This window comes from Osmia lignaria, chromosome 15 (assembly GCF_051020975.1).
Source record: "Osmia lignaria lignaria isolate PbOS001 chromosome 15, iyOsmLign1, whole genome shotgun sequence".
NCBI classification, from domain to species: Eukaryota; Metazoa; Arthropoda; class Insecta; order Hymenoptera; family Megachilidae; genus Osmia; species Osmia lignaria.
The window spans coordinates 5348636-5369924 of NC_135046.1; the positions used below are offsets into that span (position 1 = coordinate 5348636).

Sequence of the window (21289 nt, forward strand, 5' to 3'; positions counted from 1 at the left end):
TTTTATATAGTAAGTAATAGTAACTAATTTATTCGTTATATTGGTACGAGAAGAAATTCAAATGCTTGTAACCTAAATTTGATACTGTGTTGTTTTTATACTTCAAGTATAACGTGAAGTGATATTTAAAATAGCTTTTATGAATTTGAATCAGCAGACAGAAACAAATACTTCAGCACCTAATATATATGATGAAAAGTATATAGAATTTGTAAATAATGTATTGAAAGAAACATCTGAAAGTTATGAGAAAGAAGGGAAATGTATGTATTTGGAATATTTTGCAATTACTAATGACAATTGTGTATGTAACAATTGATCATTTTAGTTCTAGACAGTGTACTATTAAATCTATATAATATTTTTGGTGATATACTTGAAAGAGCATTAGATTTGTATGAACAAGAACGTGTAACTCATATTTTCCCATCTGAAACAGCTGGAGTAGCACCACATAGTAGCAGAAATAATGCTAGATATTTAGTACAAGTTAAAGGATTATCAGGAGTACCATATATTTTTTTTCCTGATATAAATTACTGTACTTGTGCTTCATTTAGGTATAAGGGTTCAAATTCCTTTTAGGGATTATTATAATCAAGTTATTATTAAACATTAATCTTACAGATGTCAAGTGTTAAATGATAGGTCTTTGTTTACTTGTAAACATGTTTTAGCAGCTTGGTTAGCAGCAATTACAAAAGAGAAATTATCTTATCAATATATAACAGAGAAACAATTTCAGAGTTTGTTGCTATATCAGGTTTCATACAAGCAATATGTACCCTGATCTAGAAAATTATAGTTTAGTAGCAAAACTAGGAAACCTTAGAACTGTAGTTCAATTGCTAAAGGCAATTAATTTTAAGGAGGTATAATAATAAAAATTTTTATTCTACTTTATATAAGATTGAAAACTAATTGACGTATAAATGTTCCATTCTGTTCAGAGTGCTACATGTTTTGGAACTGAAAATGGTTTAAAATTAACAGTAGAAGATGCAAAATGTATGCAAGCTAGTGCTTATATTCCAGTCAATGCATTTGAAGTATTTAACTTAAAGGAAGATATAATTTTTAGAATAAATTTAAATGTATTGGTAGAGTGCCTTTGCATGTTTTGGAGCAACATAAATATTCACGGAAGTTCTGTGGCCTTACAGCTTTTTTATAAAGTATATATAAAGTAGATTACACTGCATGGATCATACAAACAGAATTAGTAACAATAAGAATATTTAATGATAGGGTATTGGACATCCAGTGAGTATACTTATAGAAGAAAATGGTGTTATAACAGATTGTTCTTTAAAAACTCAAGATCCAGATGAGCTGTTAGATTTTCATCTTGAACCAGAAAATGTTCTAAATAAAGTAGTTCTACAAACTGAATTATTAAAAGATATATTATCTGAACTTGATCCAACTAGTGACTTGATGGAGGTAGAACATAATTTTGCATATACATTTTCGAAATTTTATATTTCTACATTTCTGTAATATTACAGTTATTTCTGTCACCATCTCCACCTTTTTTTCGTATTAGTACAGCTGGTATAGCTGGAATTTGTCATATTGAATTACCACATGATGGAGAGTTAATAGATAACTTTCAATGTACTTCAACAGCTATGTCAAGTTACAGACTGTCGCATATTAAGCCAGCTATGAAGGCACTACAATACGCTAATAAAGTTTCTTTGAGAACAGATACATGTGGACTACTATGTTTTCAGTACATGGTAAAAACTGATGAGGGGCATACTTGTTACATAGAGTACTATGTAAGAAACCATTTATGTTTATGTTTAATATAAATAACTAGGTATGCATGAAGATAATACATAAAAATATAAAAATATCTTTTCAGATTTCACCGGTGATAGATGAAAATGAATAATTTCATAGTAAATAATGGAATATTGATAGGATTATAAGTAACAACACAATTTTTTACAATACTATTTTTTTCTGTTGTAAGTAATGATTCCAATTCGTTGTATTCATTTTTGTAACTTTTATTGCGTTTATATAAGAAAAATACTTTCATACAAACTCTTTGCCATTCCAAATTATTCGTATCTCTTATGAACGCGTTCAACATATCCAATCGTGGATATAATATTAATGAAAGCAAATATATAAACTATATCTAACGATGCGTAAAAAATATATAAATTTCCGGAAACATTATATAATAATTCTTGACGTACGAATACACGACGATACGTGTTTTCAAGTATTGCGTGCACATGTTTTCTCTTGAAAATAATATTAGTAACGTTTACACGATTGTGCGTATCATTGTGTGTTTACATCTTTTCATTTTTTCTTTACATTTATCAAATGTATCGCGTTTCGATTCTTCAGAACATTTTTTCAGCACTTCAGCCAATTTGTAATTCGTTGACGCTGAAGAACAGTGTTTCTTCAGATGATACTTTTATTCCTGAACTTTGTATACTCTCGTGCATACAATATCGTCAACTTTCATGATCTGCAACACAAGAAAGCTACTTCAGTTAGTTATTTATATACAGTAGCTTATAATTCTATCGTAGGAGGGGCCATGTCTTATATACGCGCCATGTCTTTTTTTATTTCAATCTCCATTCAAGGTTTTGAAATGATTATCACTAATTCCATTATTGAACTTCTTATTAAATTGTTCAAGTCACGAATACGGGTAGCATGCAGTAATTGGCGGACCTTTTGACCAATGACAAAGTCATTGTTATTATCATTAGACATTTGCCCCGTTATCTTTCGTTGTGTCGTTCAACCCTACAGAAGTTTCATTACTTGGAACGTAATTCAATTGAACTGCTAAACTTCTAATTCTTTAATGAACAAAATTATTTTGCAAGCCATTATTATGCTTGTACCAAGGTACAAAGATTGATGATAAACTTCGTACAGCTAAATTCAGCGACTATATCTTCTTTTCATTTTTTTTTCTTTACTTTTCTGCTTTGCTTTTTTATTTCAAGATCATACATACCGCTTTCATTTCAGCCGGTGTGAATTCTCTTTCGATCGTGGTTTGTTTGTCCCCTTTTTGTATTTGAATGAGTTTATTTCCATCCAGAGTACAGACGCTCTTCACCTTCCTGCCGTCCGGCGTTTCTTCGTCGAATTCTTCGCCCAGCTTGAATTTTATTTCGGAGTTCTTGAATGGACTGGTCGTTTTTAACGTGTAAAGTCCATTGTTCTCCGTCAATTCAACCACAGGACTTACGCTGCTGCCCATTTTACGCGTCATTAAGCCTACGCCTGAAAGTGAAGGAAGCGCCGTTTAGAAATCTATAGAATTAACAGAATAGATTAAATTTGTTCCACGTTGAATAGTTTCTTCGAACGAAAACCACAAATTCGACTCGACTCGAAACATTTAAATATCCATTTCGTATTTGTCGTTAAACAATGAATAATTATTTTTTTTACCCAAACTTTTCATGTATTCGTCGAAATTCTCACTGGATTGAAGTTTATAACGTTTTCCCAATAGATTCGACAACATGTTTGAAATGATTCGAGCGTCACGCTTAACCGATGGAAGTAAAACAAGGACTGAACAGCGATGCGTTTGTTATCGCATCTTATATTGCGAATAGTGACATTACCGTGAGCTGCTTATCAATTATACAAAAACTCGAGTTTCCGTTAATTATAATACAAAAAGAAATGAAAACTTTGAACTTTGATCTGTTACAGTGCTATTCTCGATTTTTTGCTAATATTTTTATTTACAGCCTATTTAAGTAAAAATGATCATTACGCGTTAGTTAAGATGTACATTTTTTGCTGTTTTTGTTCCCGTTTACATTTTTTTTCTCACCATTATGTATGTAAATTACGTCAGAATTACCATGTATCCTCAGGTTTTCTTCTCAGAAGTTATTGTAAGTGTAAGATATGAAATATCATCGCAACTTCGCGACACGCGTATTTCTGAGCATCGGTGCACAGTGTAATCTATCTTGATTGAAGAGAAACGTAATTAATGTTGTTTTCGCACTAATGAATAACGTATCTCGCGTTGAAACTTTGATTACAATAAATTAGCATTTTTATTCATTTTCGGGTTAAGAATCGAAAATAACATGTTACAGTGTGATAATGAACGCCGATGAAAAACAACTCGTACACCTCTTTCTGTTCAAGACTGTACCGCGGTTTTATTAGGCAAACCGGTCAATGTATTTTTATTAAGTCAACTCTATAAGTACCATACATTAGTACGATTCGACTGACAATTGCGATTTATTAATCTTGCCGGTAAATTAATTCAAGTGCTAAATTGGAGTACAATCGTACTCTGTCTGTAGCACATGGCGGGAATTAAGCGTGAGGTCAGGTCGTTGCACGACCACCGGGGCCACAGTTCAACATATTAAAATTGATTATCTTATTTATCATTACAATAGATTTCCAACCCCTAATATCAGAAACGAGACCGTTCGACCGTGGTTTCGATTTAATTTCCCAGTAACGGTGAAATTGTAATCGTTAAACGCGCTCCATGTCCCCCAGATTCGCTTCGTTGAATCAAAATATTTGTATCATCTCTTATCTTCCCCTAATCTCATAGTCAACACGTACTATTTCCATAGCAGATAAATTTAACGTTCGACTTATTAGAGATTGCAAAATATGTCTATCGATTATTTCAGTAACTGTTACATTACTAATTAAAATTTCGTGTTTTATTCATCATCTCCAGGATCAATCACTGTTTAATAACCAATTTACATGAATATATCTTCTGTATCTAAGAAGGATATGTTATCGCTCGATGATCTTCGTATCAGTTTGGCTGCGGTGAATTTGCCGGGCGTTGGCGATAACTCTCGTTGCAGTAATTTCTCTTATGTTACCCATCGTCGCGTGAGATTAATTCGGCATTATACGAAGAATGCTCGTTAGAACGCGACGGATGTGCTCTCATCGGAACACGCTGCAAAGAACGTATACTATTAAATCATACGTACCGAGTGCCTTCATGAATTCGTCGAAATTCTCGCTGCTGAACAGCTTGTACCGTTTTCCAAGGTACTGTTCGGCCGGCATGACGATCGATCGAAATTCCTTGAATTGGAGCACGTGACTGAGAATATATTTCGGAAAGACGTCCCTCGATGTCTAACGGAGAAATTGGAGCAATGGACCGATGTTCACTGTATTGTCGCCGGGTCTAGACTGACTAGGATCCGGGAGGATGAACAGTGTTAAAGGTATACTGGCTGTACGTTCTCAACTGAGTACACACCTCTCTCCTACAGTTCTTTCTCTCTCACTCTCTCTCCCTCCCACCTTCATTTGTCCCTGTTATTTCATCTCGCTCTTTTTCGTTCACCCTCTTTTCGCCTTTCCCTCTATCGACCTCTCTTTCTCGTTTCGCTTTTCTCTCGTTCTTTTTCATCTTCTATTTGAAAACCACCGTCTCTCCCCGCTCGTTTTGCTTGGACGTTTGGGTGATCTCCCACCCGGCATATTTGCAGCTGCTACGCAGAGTCGGTGTCGTTCTTTCACCGTGCGTGTGCCTTCAATTTTTTCTTTTTTCTTTTTTCTTCATATTACACCTAGTTGCTAAACTGTTTTCCCTTTCTTCTGTTTCCTGCTTCCGTTGGGATAATTTTTTCGTTCGCCTTTTTATACGTATATGATGCACCGCCACTGAACGTGGGTGGCATGACAGAAGAATTAGCGAAGTTCGCCCTCTTCATTTTGGAGCATCATGGATGTATCGAATAACTTACCGGTTGTTGTGTGCACCGATATGCTTGTTATGATACTTATTGAACTCGTATCTTTTATTTTTAACCGGAGAGGATATCTTTTTCCGCTTTCTATGTCCAGCGTTTTGTAACGTATTTTTCTTGGTTCGCGAACGTAGTATCGACAGGCGATCATATAATTGTTGGACAGAATTACTCGTGCCGGTAATCGCTGTCAATTATTTTATAGACAAACGATATGACGCGGCGGGTCGGTTATGCGCAAGTATTCACCTGATCATGCCGATATGCGCCTTTATTGGAGCAGCAGTGTGTCAGGCTGCGCACGGTGCTTCTAGTCGCCATATTTTACGATTCAACTGCGAATACAATTGTTCATGATACAATTTGAATAAACTCGATCGAAGCTAAGAGGTGAATCACGAAGAATCGTGACCGAGTAAAGTTTACCTTTACTGTTGCATAGGAACGCAACGTACACGACTCTCGGTGCATTACGAAACAATTACGATCAATCTCTTTGTTTTGTTTATTCAAATCGCCAGGCGAGTATCTGTAGATCATGCAGTATAACGTTACATCGAGCCGGCGTCGATTACGCTGCGTTTGCCAAACAGGCTGGCATGGTCGATAACGGCACGGTTGGAAACGCGACGTGGTCGCGGTGTGTCCGCGTTCATTCCCGCTGAACACGGTGTCTACGATCACGTAGCAACGCGCTGCGATCGACGTATTTGCGAACCTCCTGCGTCTGGCAACGTTAAAACTGTTGCGAATTCCGCGCACCGATCACGGGACAACGCAACGCGGTCTCTTGTTGTTCCTTGAGTCTACAGAGTACGATGCGCTCGTGATTTCGAATCACGATTAAATTAAAGATTTTTAGAACCACCTGTACATACAGAGGGAAAGTGCACAATTTCAAAGTTTAATTTGCATTATTTCACCGATCGTTCTATTTATAGCGAAATCGAGCCACGCGTTTGTTCGCGCGCGGTTATCGGAATACCTCCTACAACCGGTTTCAACCGATCACCGGTTTCTCGGCGACGTTATTATAAATCCGGCGCGGTCGACGCGCGCCTGTATCACCGCATTGAAAATGCGGCGACGACCTGCCGTCCAACAAGGACGTGTCGCGCCACACATACATAGGCGAAGAGGAAAAGGAGGCGATCCGCCGCGTACCCGCGCGCCGGTTTCGTCGTCTTTCAGCTCTCTTGCCGTTGTAGATTTGGCAACACTGCGGCATAGCAGCGGCATAGATTCCGCTCCGCAACCGCAACCGCACGCCAGCCTACCGCCATGATGCCAAACCAAGCTGGCCGTACAACGGTTTCTCCGCAGTGACGCGCAAGCCGCCGGGGACGGCGTAGCAAGTACGATCGAATCGCTTGCGAGCAAAACGTTCCGTCCACGATCATTTTTCTAATTCTTCTTTCACCGTCCTCCGTATTTTCAACGTTATATCTCGATCGATGTTTTTGCGTTTCACGGATTTCGTTATTCGTTCACCGGGAACATTGGTTCGCTCTCCTTGCGTTTCTCTGCACGCTCGGATTAATCTGAATCGATACCCGCCTATCTTGGTCGACAGTTGGAAAACAATCGGACTCTTTGACCGAGCCACCATCATCCCCTAGCTATTCGGATTTAAATCACTCCGATTGTCTCTTCTTCGTCACGCGTACATCGTATTTGTTGAAAGACTGAAGAAGAAGAATTAAAAGGGGTAAAAGGGTATTGAGGGTTGTTTTAATTTTCGAACGGTGCAATATGTTCGATACGGAAAAGTTTATCGAAGAAATCGAGAAACGACCGGCGATTTACGATGTGAATCGTAGCGAGTACAACGACCGTAACGCCAAGATGACCGCGTGGGACGAGGTCTGCCAGGTGATGGTACCGAATTGGGCGCGCTTGACGGACGAGGAGAGAAACGTAGAAGGTATACACACAGCCTCTTGCGATCGATCGATCCGGATTCCTGCACTCGCACTTGTTCGACCCTGGTACAACCAGCCGCGACCGTACCTGCGGTCGTTTCAAATTAGTTCAATATTTTTTCTCTTTCCTTCCTTCGAACGATTATGAAAATGAAATATGATCGATTGTTCGCTTATATAATCCTCGAACGGAAAATGAGACTAAAATATCACCGTTCTAAAACCCCTTTGCATCCGGAGTTAATTCTTCCTCAAGATCCATAGATAGAACCACCCTTCTGCATCAACGCATTCGAGCTTCTATTCTAATCAAAAACGTAGTTATTTATCGATCGTTCATCTGTCCCCATAATTTTCAGAGAAAAATTTACGGGGTAAATGGAGAAATATTCGAGATTATTTCATGAAAGAGCTGAAACTTCAGAAGTCGCAGAAATTAGGACCAGCTGGTCGAAAACGAAAGAAATACATGTATTTCGATCAGCTGTTGTTTCTAATGCCCACTGTGGAGAATAAACGGTTGGTACAAAATCCAGTATTCTATGAGCATGGCCATTGATAATATTAATTGTTTATTGTATTAATTGACATTGGAATGTTTCCTATTTTGAAATGTAAACGTTTTACGTTGGACGACTGTGGTTGCCCATAATAATGAAAGGGTTTATTATCTAAGGAAGATTACTCATCCACCCAGACCCACCCCTATGTTTGTTATTACTATACATTACAGAAACGTAGGAGCAACGTTAAATAATTGCAAATCCGAAGAAAGCGAGGGTGAAGTTGACAATCCTGTGATCGAAGAATACGACGTACCATTGGCACACGCCGCTCCCTCCATAACGACGGGCAGGGAGTACCTTCAACCGGGTGCTTCCTATAAAATGTATCCCCGTTATCCAAAGCAGCTTTGCGAGACGTCGTTCACGTCGTTCGATAATGAAATTCACGATATCTTGTCGTCGCATAGCAGCCAACGAGTTACGTACGACGAGGACGACTACGACAAAATGTTTCTGCTCTCCTTGCTGCCGATCATTCGGCAAGTACCGGAAGAGAAGAAATTGGACGTCAGGATACAGATGCAACAAGTCCTGGCTCTGGCGCTTCGTCCACCGGACAACAAGCAATGATCATTTTATACTTCTCTGGACTCGAGTTTAAGCGTTAATTCGTAAACGAAAGACGTTATCACGAAAAAAAGATACGACGTGTGGCGAAATGAGCCGTGTTTCACATATTTTTGTTTTCTCTTTGGTGTGCAGAAGTCAACCGCACTTCGGCCGAGTTAATCTTCAGGATTGCTAATAATACCGTGGACTGCGGATTTGTTTACGTCGTAAACGCGATAATGTTTCAGAACTTTTCAGAGGTAACCTTCCACGGTAATTTAACGACTTGACAGGTTGATGGCCACGGTAGTCATTAAAACTATGAACCAAGAAATCATGATGCAAAATTGCAATAGTGATTGGAAAATTTATGCGTTTTAATCGAGGCATTATTGTGTCCTGCTCCGCCATTCGAGGATTAATATCCTTAGCATTTCTTACGATGGTATGTCGTACCCAGCATGGCTGCTTCTACTATGGCAATCAACGTGTTCAAGAATTGCAACTTTGAGTACCTATACCTGTGATATTGAGCGAGGATACTACTTTCAATGAATGCAGAAACAGAAATAGGATTTTTAACAAGTTGATGTTACTGTGTTAATAGGAAGCGTGATATAGTCGTGTTTTACGTGCATATGTATTTTCATAACTTGGAATATAAATGGTAATATTTTATTGATACGTGTCCAACAGAAGCAAGCGTGAAATTGCTGTGAATAATTATATAAAAATTATATTATCAGTAATGTTACTTTTAGTCGATACAAGATTCGTTCGCGTTTAGGGATGTGTAGGCAGGTGGCAGCACCGGTACCTTACTTTTGAAGTTTCCGCTTTCTGTATGATACAAGGTAATTAAGAATGTATGTAAGTACTTAATTTAGAAACTTAAGATGTAACATGTCTACTTAATTTCATACTTAATTATTATTCTACTTACACTAGTATTTCTGATTATTTACTCGTTTTGTATTCATGGATTGTTTGAAATAAAATTATTAACAAACATCATGATACGATAATCGTTTGTATTATAAAATTTCAGTTCAGTATAAATAGAGGAAAAAGAAACGAAAGAAAATTGTAAGTAACATTAATAATTCCCCGAGGTAAAAAAGGGAAAACATTAATTAACAATTGAAACAATCTCATTCTGAATAAGAACAATTATAGCGTGTCCGACTACGCATGGCTATTTCTACTGTAGTAGTCGACGCCGTCGAATGTTCATAATCTTCATTTTCAAGCGGGTACATGTTTTTCTATGCAAGAACGAGTTAAACGTTTAAATATAGTCAACACAAGTCGTGTTTAGCTTAAATCGTTATTCTATTTTTGTTTTTTATTAAAACACTTGTTCCTAATCTCGAAAGCGTACAGGAAGTAACGCTGTACCATGGAATCAGAACGAAGCATGTGCTTCCCCGGATGCTATCTCGTTTGTCACTTTATTTTTACCGTAACGCAAACTGGATTTAATTATCTTTTCTCGTATCCTCTCGTACGTGACGTTTCGTTGTAGCACGGCATAAAACAGTATTCACGCGAGACATCTAATTATAACAGATAATGAGTTTTACCCAGAATCCAAATTCACGATGTTGTAGTTTTAGTAAAATGAACAAAGATGATGGAGAGAGATTCATAGCACCAAATACGAAGCATTCGCGTCGTTGTTGCAATGATTGCACAATGGTAAATATCGGTTTAGAAATTCGGAAATGTAAAAGACTATGGTTCACCACAACTATTGTTGTAAACCAACTTCGAATGAAATTTTCACCCGAATGTACCGAGTAAATTGAATTTCTATTTTTGAAGTGTGCATTATTAACCGATGCGCATGCCAATTAGTTACTGCCCCTGATCCATTTTCCACGCATTTAAATACAAATTACCATTGATTTTCCATATATGTAAATCGCAAAAACATCACGGACACCTTCGACCCAAAATATTCGGACGATTTCATTTTATGGTGAAACACAACGAACCCGCAAGAAATCTCGTCACCCGTCAACGTTTCCTTTGTTATCGAGCATTTACGACCGAACGTCGAAACAATAGAGATGCATCGTTTTTGCACACCATTGTCTCGTTTTTTTTTTGTACAATTTTTGATTCTCAAAGTGAATGACATAGAAAAGAGACGAGCAAACAGCAGATATCTGTGCTGTTGGTAACAAAGAATATCTCAGTATATTCGTATAATAACACGAAAATAAATTATTTTAATTTCGATTCACTTGTACTTTTACTGATAAATTGCAAATGGATGTGATCAGCAAGATACGTTATGATTGTAATTATTCAGAATACGATTCAAGTACTTAATTCAAGTTTTTAATTAGGTATGTGGAAGAATTGTTCATGACGTGGCTGAGGGATCCCTATGGAAATACAAGAATCTCTACATGAATAACATAGTAATCAACGTGTTAATAAAAATATCTTTGACTCTCCTGAAAGTATCAAAACTAATTCAATGATTTTTGATTCAGGTAAAAAGAAAGAAAGAAGTATCAACCCCCATTGGTAAGGATAATCGGCAACCGGTCTGGAACATCAGGCGCGTAAACATACAAGGGTTACCAGCAACTAGTGGCGTTTGTTGAAACTCTACCCTCGGTGAACCCTCTTTTCCCTCCAATTCACTCCCACCCTCAATAGACACCATCCACCTCATCCCCCTCTCTCTCTCGATCTCTACGTGTCAATCCCTCTCTCTTAGCCGTTTCTCTTACCCTCGCTCGTTCACCAGGTTCCCCTCTTCTCCTGTTCTGTCTCTTTCCCTCGACGGCACGCGCGGCTTTCTCTCGCGCGCGCGTTCTTCTGCCTGTGGAGCAACTCGCAGCATCCATCGGCCCGCTCCGGACTTCAGTCCATGTCGAGATCGCGGCACCGCCGGGACCCTGAGGACCCTTCGACACTAACGAATCCTTACACCTTTTAACTTGTAAACTGACGGTATCGAGACAAAGCTTGTTCGACGAAAAATCGAGTAACAGGCATTCTCGATTCCAACGATTTATTTTTAATTAAAAAAAAAAACAAAAGACAAGATCATCCTGTACCATTGAACCAGTATCTGCATTCTCGAGTCTCGTTTCCTGGATTTTTCATTTTGTCTATGTTACACCAACGGACAAAGTAAATTCGACGATTAATCCATAGATTAATTTCTAAACGCAGAGAAGCATTCGCAGCGTTGATAAAACGGGATTCTTAGATCAGAGAAATTCATTTGTTATTCCGGCCGTGTCCGCGGGCCGAAGGATAAACAATCGGTTGTCCCATGATAACGGATGCCCTAAGGGATCACTGGAATAAAATTAGGTAATCGCATTTGATGCGGATAGAAGGAGAAGACGCGTAGCGTGTTCGTTGAGGGAACGACATCAGAAAGGGAGGAAGAGCCACGAGGGCCCGCGAGGAGACTGAAGAAGAGCGATTTCCCGCGAGACTGCCGGGGGTTGTTGCCCAGCCCCGGAGAAGCGGACATCGGGCCCGGATGTTCGCAAGGACGAGACGCCGGAAACGCTGCCACGTTGGAAGGGAAAATATTGACGGCCGTCAACAAGTTCCTTACGACATCCCCTTTGGTTAACAAAGTCAAGTTACTAATGGTGAGTGCTCGTTTTTCTTCGCTTTACCTTTTCACTTTCTCTCCGTCTTTGGCCTTATTCTCTATTGACACACTTCCTTCGCTGACTCTATCGGGAAAAGTTGTTGGTGAACTGTCTCCGATTTCCTTGTGTCTTCGATTAGTTATAGAAAATTATTTGGCAGATCGCTATATGTGTTATTATCAGTGGCGAGCTGTGAAATGCTTTTTCATGGTCGGCAAACTATTGAAACATTAGTTATTTTTGAAAATAAAATTAAACATGCAACAGTATGCAAATTTCAAATCTGAATTACAATTACTCTACGCGTAATGAGTTGTGCAAACATGTTTACACAAAATATTTTCTCCCTCGAAGCGAATTGAAGTATTATCATAATTCGAATATTTTGCCTATTATACGTGCTCTGAGCACTTTATTTTGTTCTTTTTTACGTAGTGTGTAGTTTACATATTTTATGCACGCTCTAATGTACTTTCGAACATCCATTACTTTTTTATGAAATAATTTGCAAACAAAACGGGTTCATAGTTTAATGTATCAAGTAATAATCCACTTACATAGAAATTTTTTCATTCAAAATGGAATTCCGTGAAATTCCTCGGTATTGTGAGATTTCATTGCATTCTGCGGAGGTGCATTAGGAAAAGAAAATTCGTAGAAACGATTTGGCGTATAAAGATATCTCGAACAGAGTTAGAACAATAAATGGGTAGGTTATAAATGAGAGCAATGGAACATACGATTTTCATTAGGTGGCTTTTGTTGTCATCAAAGAGAACCTCTACAGTTGAGTTCTTTTCGAGGATGAAATTTTCGGTTTGCCGCAACAATGAAACGGCGATTTTATGCAAACGAAATGGCCTCTAGAGTCCTTTCCACATCTTGTGTGAACACAGCCACCATAGCATCTTTAATTACTCATTAATATCTAACTCTATCTTTGCTTACATTCCATTACATTTTCCTCCCCCACTCTCAATGTCATCTCTCCTAAAGTTTTTCTTCTGCAAAATATGCTAGGTTTTTCCTCATATTTTTTTTTTCAATTATTTTTACATGTAGACCCTCTATATTATACAATGTTCTGTTCATTGTAAAAAGTAGCGCACTAGAGAAAGATAGTGTCCGAGCTTTGCAAGTGGTTCATTAAGCCTCTCGTGCAGGTATGTTTTATCTCGCAAAAAATCGACCAGTGGAAACGATAATCCAACGTGGGTTGGCCCGCTGAAAAAGCGTAGGTAGAATAGTAATTTAGGAACGGAGAATTTGGTATTCTGCCAGAAAATATATATTTCCAGATACGTGTTCTGGAACATGGCGAAATCATTGGGTTCAGACAATATACATATGCAGATCGATGCTCCACGTATCGTTATTTTCGTTCAAATTCTTGCTCGAAATGCCACTTAATTTCCTTTGTTCTCTAACTTGTTGCTCGCCGTCTGATTCTGATACAGTAATCCTGTGCATTTATTATTAATACGAATTAATTCCCAATCATACCGCGAGTAAATTTCACGGAATTTATCGTTGGTATGTAACCGTGTCTATGATTGGAATGATCAAAGGGACGGTTGATACAGTTTCGCATCGGTGTCTACAATGCAAGAACCCATAGACTGCATCGCGAATGAAGCGTAGCAAGTTCGGTGTGTAATCTATACTGATTTCTAATCAGATGTATTCGAGGATTAAATAGATTCCAATTGCACAGTATTACAAACAGGCAAACGGGAAACTTGAAGGAGTTCCTCGTAATGTTCGTCTCCTCGAACGAATTAGGATTTCATATTTCGGATTCGCCCTTGTGCCTTACAGCGATCATGCATTCCCGGCACGTGGTTTCCCAATAAAAAATACATCTGTATGCATAGATTTCTCTTGGATTATCGCAATTATTTAAAATATTACCGGTGTACGAATCGGTCCCATGAAAGATAGCAATCTTGACCTACAGTATGAAACATCTGAAAACCATCCTTTGTCGAAATAGTACGATTCCTGTAGGAATACCCCGTCATTCTGGACATGCCTTTATCGTGGACGCGTAGGAGAACTCGAAATTCCCGGCGTGCGTTATTCTGTCATGTACGGAGACAAATGGTCAGATCGCAGGCAGATACGAGACATCGCTAAAAGAATGCACCATCGAACGCCAACTTCTGGCCTGAACTCGATTACGAATGGACTTTCTGAATGGCGTACCAATCGTTTGTCAGAAATACGGACAGCCCATTGTGTTTTAGTCGTTTGTTTATAATGTGGTACTTTATCGGGTGAAAGATTTCACTGCAAAAAGCTGTCGAATGAAAAGGTAATTTAAATTTTTAACTTTACAATAATGATAGATTGCAATTTGATTATTCAGAGCTGGAAGTATTTGTCTTAAACGCTCGAAGCAAATTACTATTGTTTCGTGAAACCTCATCTGACAACGTTCGTCTTTGAAAGCTATAACAGCTGAGTTACGAAGTTTATCTTCATCAGTCTTGCTCACCTGATCTGTCTCTCACGGATCGCTATCTATTCAGATGCCTAACAATTTCCCCTCGGGAAAGCTTCTTATTAACGAAGAAGGCGACGCGAACACATGCTAGACGTTTATCAAATTTTGAATCGGAATTATCATCGTGATTAGCAAAAAAGATGTACAAGTATCTTATACTCCTTAACATTGTGTTATTTTTTATATTTTATGCTATTTCAACAAAAGTATACAATATCAGTCGAAATATATTGTCGTATTAAGACTCAATACTCGAGACGAAACGTTCGGTCTAATTCCAGGAAATTGCATTTTGGAGGTTGCATCTTCCGAAACCTATCTCGTTTTTCTTCAACTAACGACCATCCAATCACAGCCACGTTGAAGCGAATTGCATTCGAAAGGAATCGAATCGAATTCGTGTTCAGCCTCTGCCTAAATGATCGAAAATCACAGCAGGATTTTCCCGCGCGTTGAAATCCCTGGAAGTCCTGCTGTACCGTACTGATCCTCGCTGTTGAATCAGCAACTTGATTGTACGAACAATCACTTATCCATTAAAGCTTTGATATTTCAAATGTTTATTTTGAAAATGTAAATCGATGGGGAAGTATTTCAAGAAGAGAGATTCCGAGCAATTTTTATAAAAATTAATCAACGAGATATAGGAATGGGTATCCAAACATACTGCTATTCGCAGAAAGATTAATTCGGGTCAGCGGAGTTACTTTTTAAACAGATTTACCGTGATTCCGCTGGTATGCGTTTTTTTCGTCGGCTTGAAAGTTTATTCATTGCGGTAAAATAATTAAGCGGTGGTAACGTCATCGGGAAGAGTAAATGTTTAGAACAAATTCCAGTAGCTACGGTACGCGATTTGATTTGGTTTTCATTTATAAATTGACGAAACCAGCAGGACTGCGCTTTAAAACGTTCTCGTTGGAAAGCTGCGCGTCATATGCAGGTGTAATTAAGGAGCATGTTGACAGTTGCAATTCTGGCCCGAAATCGTGATAAAAACCGTCTTTCTGGTCGAATTTTCGGCTACGATGTTATTTTATAGCTGTCCGCAAAGCACACTGGGTCATTTTGAAAATGTTAATGAGATAGGCACCACCCAAAACGGCTGGTACAATTATCTACCCTCTGTTCTCGAAGTTAAAAGACCTATTAACGTTACCGAATTTTAAATTAATAGCTTAGAAATACAGGAACAGTTTTTACAATTTTAATTTACAGAAATAATATAAGTATAATATTATTTGTGAATCACCCTTCTGCCTGATTGTACCATTCTTTCCGTCCAGTTCAATACCAAAAACGACCTATCTCAAGCATCCTTCTTTCCAGTCGATTTTTCACAATGTCGAGGAATTTCTTTTTTTATGGCAATCGTTCAAAAAGCGATCCGCATCAAAGAAAATATGCGTCTTATATCCTCATCTTCTTGCTGCAACATCGTAACTCGTGAAACGCGGTTCACATTCTTTCGTTCGTTAGGATATTCGAACGTTCTTTCATTCATTTGCGGCGCGCTTTATAACCCTTTAACGGGTTCTTTTTATACGCGAAAAGAGGAAGGATCGTGGTTTCTCGACGAAAGAAGGAGAAACGAAGCGTACAAGGTGGAATCTAATTAAGCTATCCCATTTTCCGCGGTAATTTGTAAGAGATAGGCTAACGTTTCGCTATTTTAATTCGTTCGGACCTTCTTCTAGGTTCATTTCCAGAACGAAAGAAGAAATTTTTTGCGTTTCGTTGCAGGCCACCACTTGGTTCTATTTAATTCGTGACCCTCCACGTAACGTTCGATTTCGATTAAAAAATGTGGCAAACGTTTCGGCGAAGACCTTGCTCGACTTTCACGTGCTACCACTCATATCCCAGAAGAAGCGGAACACTTTGGGGAGGAAATATCGAAAGGCAAATATCCCGAGAGTATTGTGCTCGCAATCGTGCTTTTTCTGCAGAATTTACCGCCATGCTGACCTCTCCATTTTCATCTTACATAAAGAATGAACGCACGCTACGATCTTTCCAGGTGGCACGTTCTTTCCTTCATTTGCTATGCCACCTACTGTAACGAGGCACTCAAAGGCGAGGTAAAATGATCGCAGCGGAATGCGTAACAAAAGCGGGGAATAGCCAATATCATCTGGAATATATTTCCATCGTGAATTTTACTCGTAAAAGGTACGTGTGTCGCGATTACTTCGACGAACGTGAAATATATTTTTGTTACGTTTGTTATGGGCCGATGTGACGTTCGACAGGTAGGTGTTTCGATTGATAGGTACGTGTTTAATAGGCGTTCTCGTAAATGTTTCGCTTCGATGAGAAACATGTCGAAAAAGTGAAATGATCTACGACATATTAATTTTTCTTTTTATAGTAGCGGTTGTAAAATGAACGAGGAACGTTTAATTAATATCGGGTCATAAATTTGATAGGTTTTTCTATCACAAACCATGCAGAATATTTACAACGTTCGTGTATCGCAGAATTTATTTCTTTTTTTTCCTCCCTGGGTTTCATTACTTTTACTTTGGTTGTTTCGCGGATTTAGATTTCGTTCAATCCACCAGCGATCACTCGCGAACAGATAGGATTTAGCCGGGAATACCTGGCCAAGCTCGACGAAAATCCTCGGAGTGGATGATTGCCGGATACTTCGAATTCGAGCAACGCTATTCGTCGATCCCTATCATATTCCAGCTCCAACGGAGCGTGCTTTCTTCCAAGTGTTCCGATTGTTCGCGCGCACAATGCAACTTCTTGGCCACGCGTTTCGAATCGCGGCTCTGCGTTTCACGCGCGCTCTATCTCTGAAATTGAATCCTTCCGTACCGGCGGGTGGATCCTTTTCCGTATCCTTTTTCATGAAACAGGGATTCTTTCCTGCTCTTGTTACGCTGGGATGCAAACAATCTTTCATTTCACTGTTTCTCGGTGATAGGAATTTAATAAGATTGTTGCCCATGAAATTGAAACAATTGGACACAGAGATGATGATGAAAATAACTATATGAATATTTATGTAGCTGTTTTCCTTAAGTTTTAAGCTTCAAATTGATATGCCATAGGCGCTATTTTATAATACTTATACGTCATTGAATCAATTAATCATAATTTATTATAATAGGCAATCGACCATTTTATATTGAGAAAAATTAATGAAACGTTTTTGTAGTTATTTTCATCGAACTTAAAGCTTTAAATTGATGCGTGATAAGTGCTATTTTATGACAGTTCTCGTATCAAACAATGGAGTAGAATATTTGATCGAGTGATCCTCCTAGCAGTCAACGTGTTAACGTAAATTCCTAATTACCTTCGTTTTAATGAATTCTGTTTGACAGTCGACAAAACACACGAGCTTTAAAATTCAGTTTATAGGAAAAACGTGGGTATCAGTTCGAAATTAGAGTGAATTTCAAGCGAACAAGACAGATGTTTCGACTTATTGGTCAAACACCAATATCTGCAGCGGAGCACATTGCTCTATAAATTATTTCATGGCTCTGCACGTTCTATGCAACGACCCATTAACCGTGACTTTAACCGTTCTATTCTGCCACCTTGGATTCTAATTGACCACGTTGTACTGTAGCATTTGTGCAGGTAATTAGTTTGCGCGGTATCATTAATATCGCCGCCCAGTAAAGATAACCCCTACGTTTTGGACGGCTTTGTGCAACACCTTCTATAGCACCAGCCATTAGAATATTAATAAAAATTTTTTATTTTTAGTAATTTGCTATTTGCGTGTTGATGAAGATAGCCATTAATTGACAGTTAATATATCACAAAGGGAACGTAGCATTCCCAGGGAATTAAAGTCGATCCTGACAAAGTTGGGATATTTTTATAAGTTTACGGACCGCATAATGCGTCTCTTCTTCTGCCTGAATACATTAAGCAGAGGAGTTCGTATTTAACTCAACTTCACCACCCACAGTATCGCTGCTCGACCGTTGAAAAGACGTTTCGCGATAACTTTCTGAGCTAACTCTATTCATTATCAGAACTTTCTTCGCTAACTCCTAAGAATCTTGCATGTGTTACCTTTTCTTGCTTCCGATGTGCTACGTAGGCGTGAAAAATGTCTGAAAAATCCGCGACAGAAGGAGAATTGTGTCGCAAGACGGATTCAAAGGATCAACGAGAAATATAAAAAGTACTGTATGAAAAATTGAAGGGTTAAAATTTGACGGCTCGAATAATGGAGGGTTTACGGGAGAACAATGAACTTTTTCACGTGAAACAAAAGTTACAATAGGTCAAAAATGTTTTCGCTTCTCTGGAGATAATTTTATTTAAACAATTATGAAGATGTCTTTAGGTAACTTTAAATTATGCATTGAGTCTATGTAAAGTTGTATGATTTATAGCCGTGTATAATGTGGATGCTTGATTTAGTTCGAAAGTTTCTGATAAGATGGAAATTTGTACGTAAAATACACCCATAATTTATCAAGATTTTAGTTTAAATTGCATAATGCATTCATTAACAATCAAACAAAAGTAACATGTTATATCAAGTGGAGAAAGAAGAAATTAATACATTAACTGCCATTCTCGTGAAGAAAGTAGCGAAACGTGTTCCCGTCGCCGAAGGATTAAAAAACAATATTTCCACTTAAACACCTAATAGAAACATGTGTCTCGAAGGAAAATCGTCTCCTCCAGTGTCTTCTGGTTACACGAACGACTTCTACCGCAATAGCCCAATTTACGAAGTTATAACTCCGAGTAAAACTTCACATGGGTAATCTCGTTGGAAGTCTGAAGAAGTTTGAAAACTCACGGGCGATACGAAGTTGATCGAAGACGCGGCGACAGGATGTAAAGATATGAGATTAAGACACGATATTGTTTCACTTTACGAGTGTTGCCTTTATACGCGTTTTACGGGCTACCAGTTGGAACTTATCACGATAGATTCGAGACACTTTACGAGCCATTTACGAATGTTTCGCGGTAAATAACTTATGGCTTGTTCACGCAGGCCAGACTGCGGAAATTGCACCGGTAAAGATAAACGTCGATAGAATCGTAAAATTGATCGTTCGTCATAGCGTTACCCAATTTATGCGTCGCTCGTATTAGCGGAATATACGAGTGTTGATCGTCAATATTTTACGCGCTTATCGCCGAAACTTTTGAAAAAATGACGTGGATCCCGTGAATCGAATCACCATCCACCTTCCAAGCAATAAAACTCCCGGAAACACGTAAAAAATTTGCGTTATCTTTACAATGCATAACCCTGTGTCAATGTCGGCTCGCGTGTATAATCGTACCTGACAGCGATTTCGTTATTACCTTCGTGCCAGTATTGTCCAGGTAAAAAGTAACCAATGTCGTTTTATTATCGAGCAAAAAACCGAACTTTTTCGATAAACCGTCCACTTTATCAAAACCGTATTGGTTCGGAAGGAGTAAACACTCGCGGTGTACCTGCAGGCGACGCGTTTCACGGAATTACACGACGATTGTTCGCCATGAAATTTTCGACTCTAGTCGCGGGCAAACGCCGAGAGTTACGAGAACTCGTTACCGTGCAAATGATCCGTACGGTTCATTCGTACACGTCAACCTTTGTTCGCGAATCAACGAACAAGAGTGAAATGGATCGGAGGCAATTAACCGAGAGGGCATCGTGATAAGGCGACAGATCGTGGCGTATCAAATTAAGACACCGGGATGATTGAAGTTTCTCGATCCGAGGCCGATTATCATGTCTATTTCTCGAAATTTGTCTCCGTTACGAGCAAAAATTTTACGAGAATAATAGTCAACCTATTCGTCTTCGTAGCACGGTTATTCCCTCGGTGCAATTTGAAATAAAGCTTCATTAACATTTCACAATGGAAGTGGCGTGTTTTTCGCAAAACACTCGGTTCCAAAACAGAAAAAGGGACACACGTGTGGTAAGTGGCGCTCCATGACACACGAAACCTTTGCATATTCAATCGATGGATATGCAGATGAAACGTTGCACGCGATTGCAATCAAACGAAGGGAAAAATTTTTCGCACCGTTCTCTGGTAAAAAAATATTCAATACACGTGGCTTTAATTTGGTGCGAACTGAGAAGTGACGTGAATTACGAATAATACTTATTTTATAACATAATATTTAAAATATCGATAATGTCTTACAATATATCTCATTTATATGCAAGCTTTCTGTCAAACTAGTAATCCTTGAAGAATCTTTTGTCCAACGACAAGAGGACAATTCGTAGCTAAAATTTCCACGTCTGGAAACATATTCTTCCTTTTTAACTGCGAATTTTTCCTTCGCTCGCAGTTAAAAGCCTCCGTCATAATCGTGCCATTCTTAAACAGTTAATGAGCGAGCAAATTAC

At 38.6% G+C, this 21289-nt stretch overlaps 5 protein-coding genes across 7 annotated transcripts in view; 4 read left to right on the forward strand and 1 right to left on the reverse strand.

Moving 5' to 3' along the window:
• Positions 1-21289, forward strand: part of LOC117600219 (uncharacterized) — a 60740-nt gene that overhangs the window by 5271 nt on the left and 34180 nt on the right. Inside the window, exons 2-3 of the mRNA XM_034315311.2 lie at positions 11154-11228; positions 11304-12428. Coding sequence (XP_034171202.1) covers positions 12426-12428 — 3 coding nt within the window. The 5' untranslated portion in view covers positions 11154-11228; positions 11304-12425. The remainder of the gene's footprint in view (positions 1-11153; positions 11229-11303; positions 12429-21289) is intronic.
• On the forward strand, positions 13-790 carry LOC117600223 (zinc finger SWIM domain-containing protein 7-like). The gene is made up of 3 exons (XM_034315317.2): positions 13-263; positions 329-560; positions 628-790. Exons 1-3 carry the CDS (start codon positions 140-142, stop codon positions 788-790), a joined length of 519 nt encoding a protein of 172 aa, XP_034171208.2. The 5' UTR covers positions 13-139.
• LOC143306105 (cell cycle checkpoint protein RAD1) lies at positions 740-3096 on the forward strand. Of its 2 annotated transcripts, XM_076692534.1 has the most exons (5): positions 740-872; positions 951-1175; positions 1249-1443; positions 1509-1784; positions 1871-3096. In XM_076692534.1, exons 1-5 carry the CDS (start codon positions 780-782, stop codon positions 1898-1900), a joined length of 819 nt encoding a protein of 272 aa, XP_076548649.1. In that variant the 5' UTR covers positions 740-779; the 3' UTR covers positions 1901-3096. The 2 variants fall into 2 exon arrangements, with proteins under 2 accessions (XP_076548649.1, XP_076548648.1); XM_076692533.1 differs by having other exon boundaries at positions 1509-3096.
• Positions 1998-5212, reverse strand: fabp (fatty acid binding protein). Of its 2 annotated transcripts, none has more exons than XM_034315315.2 (3): positions 4992-5212; positions 3002-3273; positions 1998-2497 (listed from the first exon to the last, which is right to left on the reverse strand). In XM_034315315.2, the coding sequence occupies exons 1-3, from the start codon at positions 5068-5070 to the stop codon at positions 2444-2446; spliced, it is 405 nt and encodes a 134-aa protein (XP_034171206.1). In that variant the 5' UTR covers positions 5071-5212; the 3' UTR covers positions 1998-2443. The 2 variants fall into 2 exon arrangements, with proteins under 2 accessions (XP_034171206.1, XP_034171207.1); XM_034315316.2 differs by lacking the exon at positions 4992-5212 and adding an exon at positions 3445-3604.
• Positions 5371-11232, forward strand: LOC117600220 (Dorsal interacting protein 3). The gene is made up of 4 exons (XM_076692535.1): positions 5371-7686; positions 8044-8203; positions 8418-9653; positions 9848-11232. The coding sequence occupies exons 1-3, from the start codon at positions 7515-7517 to the stop codon at positions 8818-8820; spliced, it is 735 nt and encodes a 244-aa protein (XP_076548650.1). The 5' UTR covers positions 5371-7514; the 3' UTR covers positions 8821-9653; positions 9848-11232.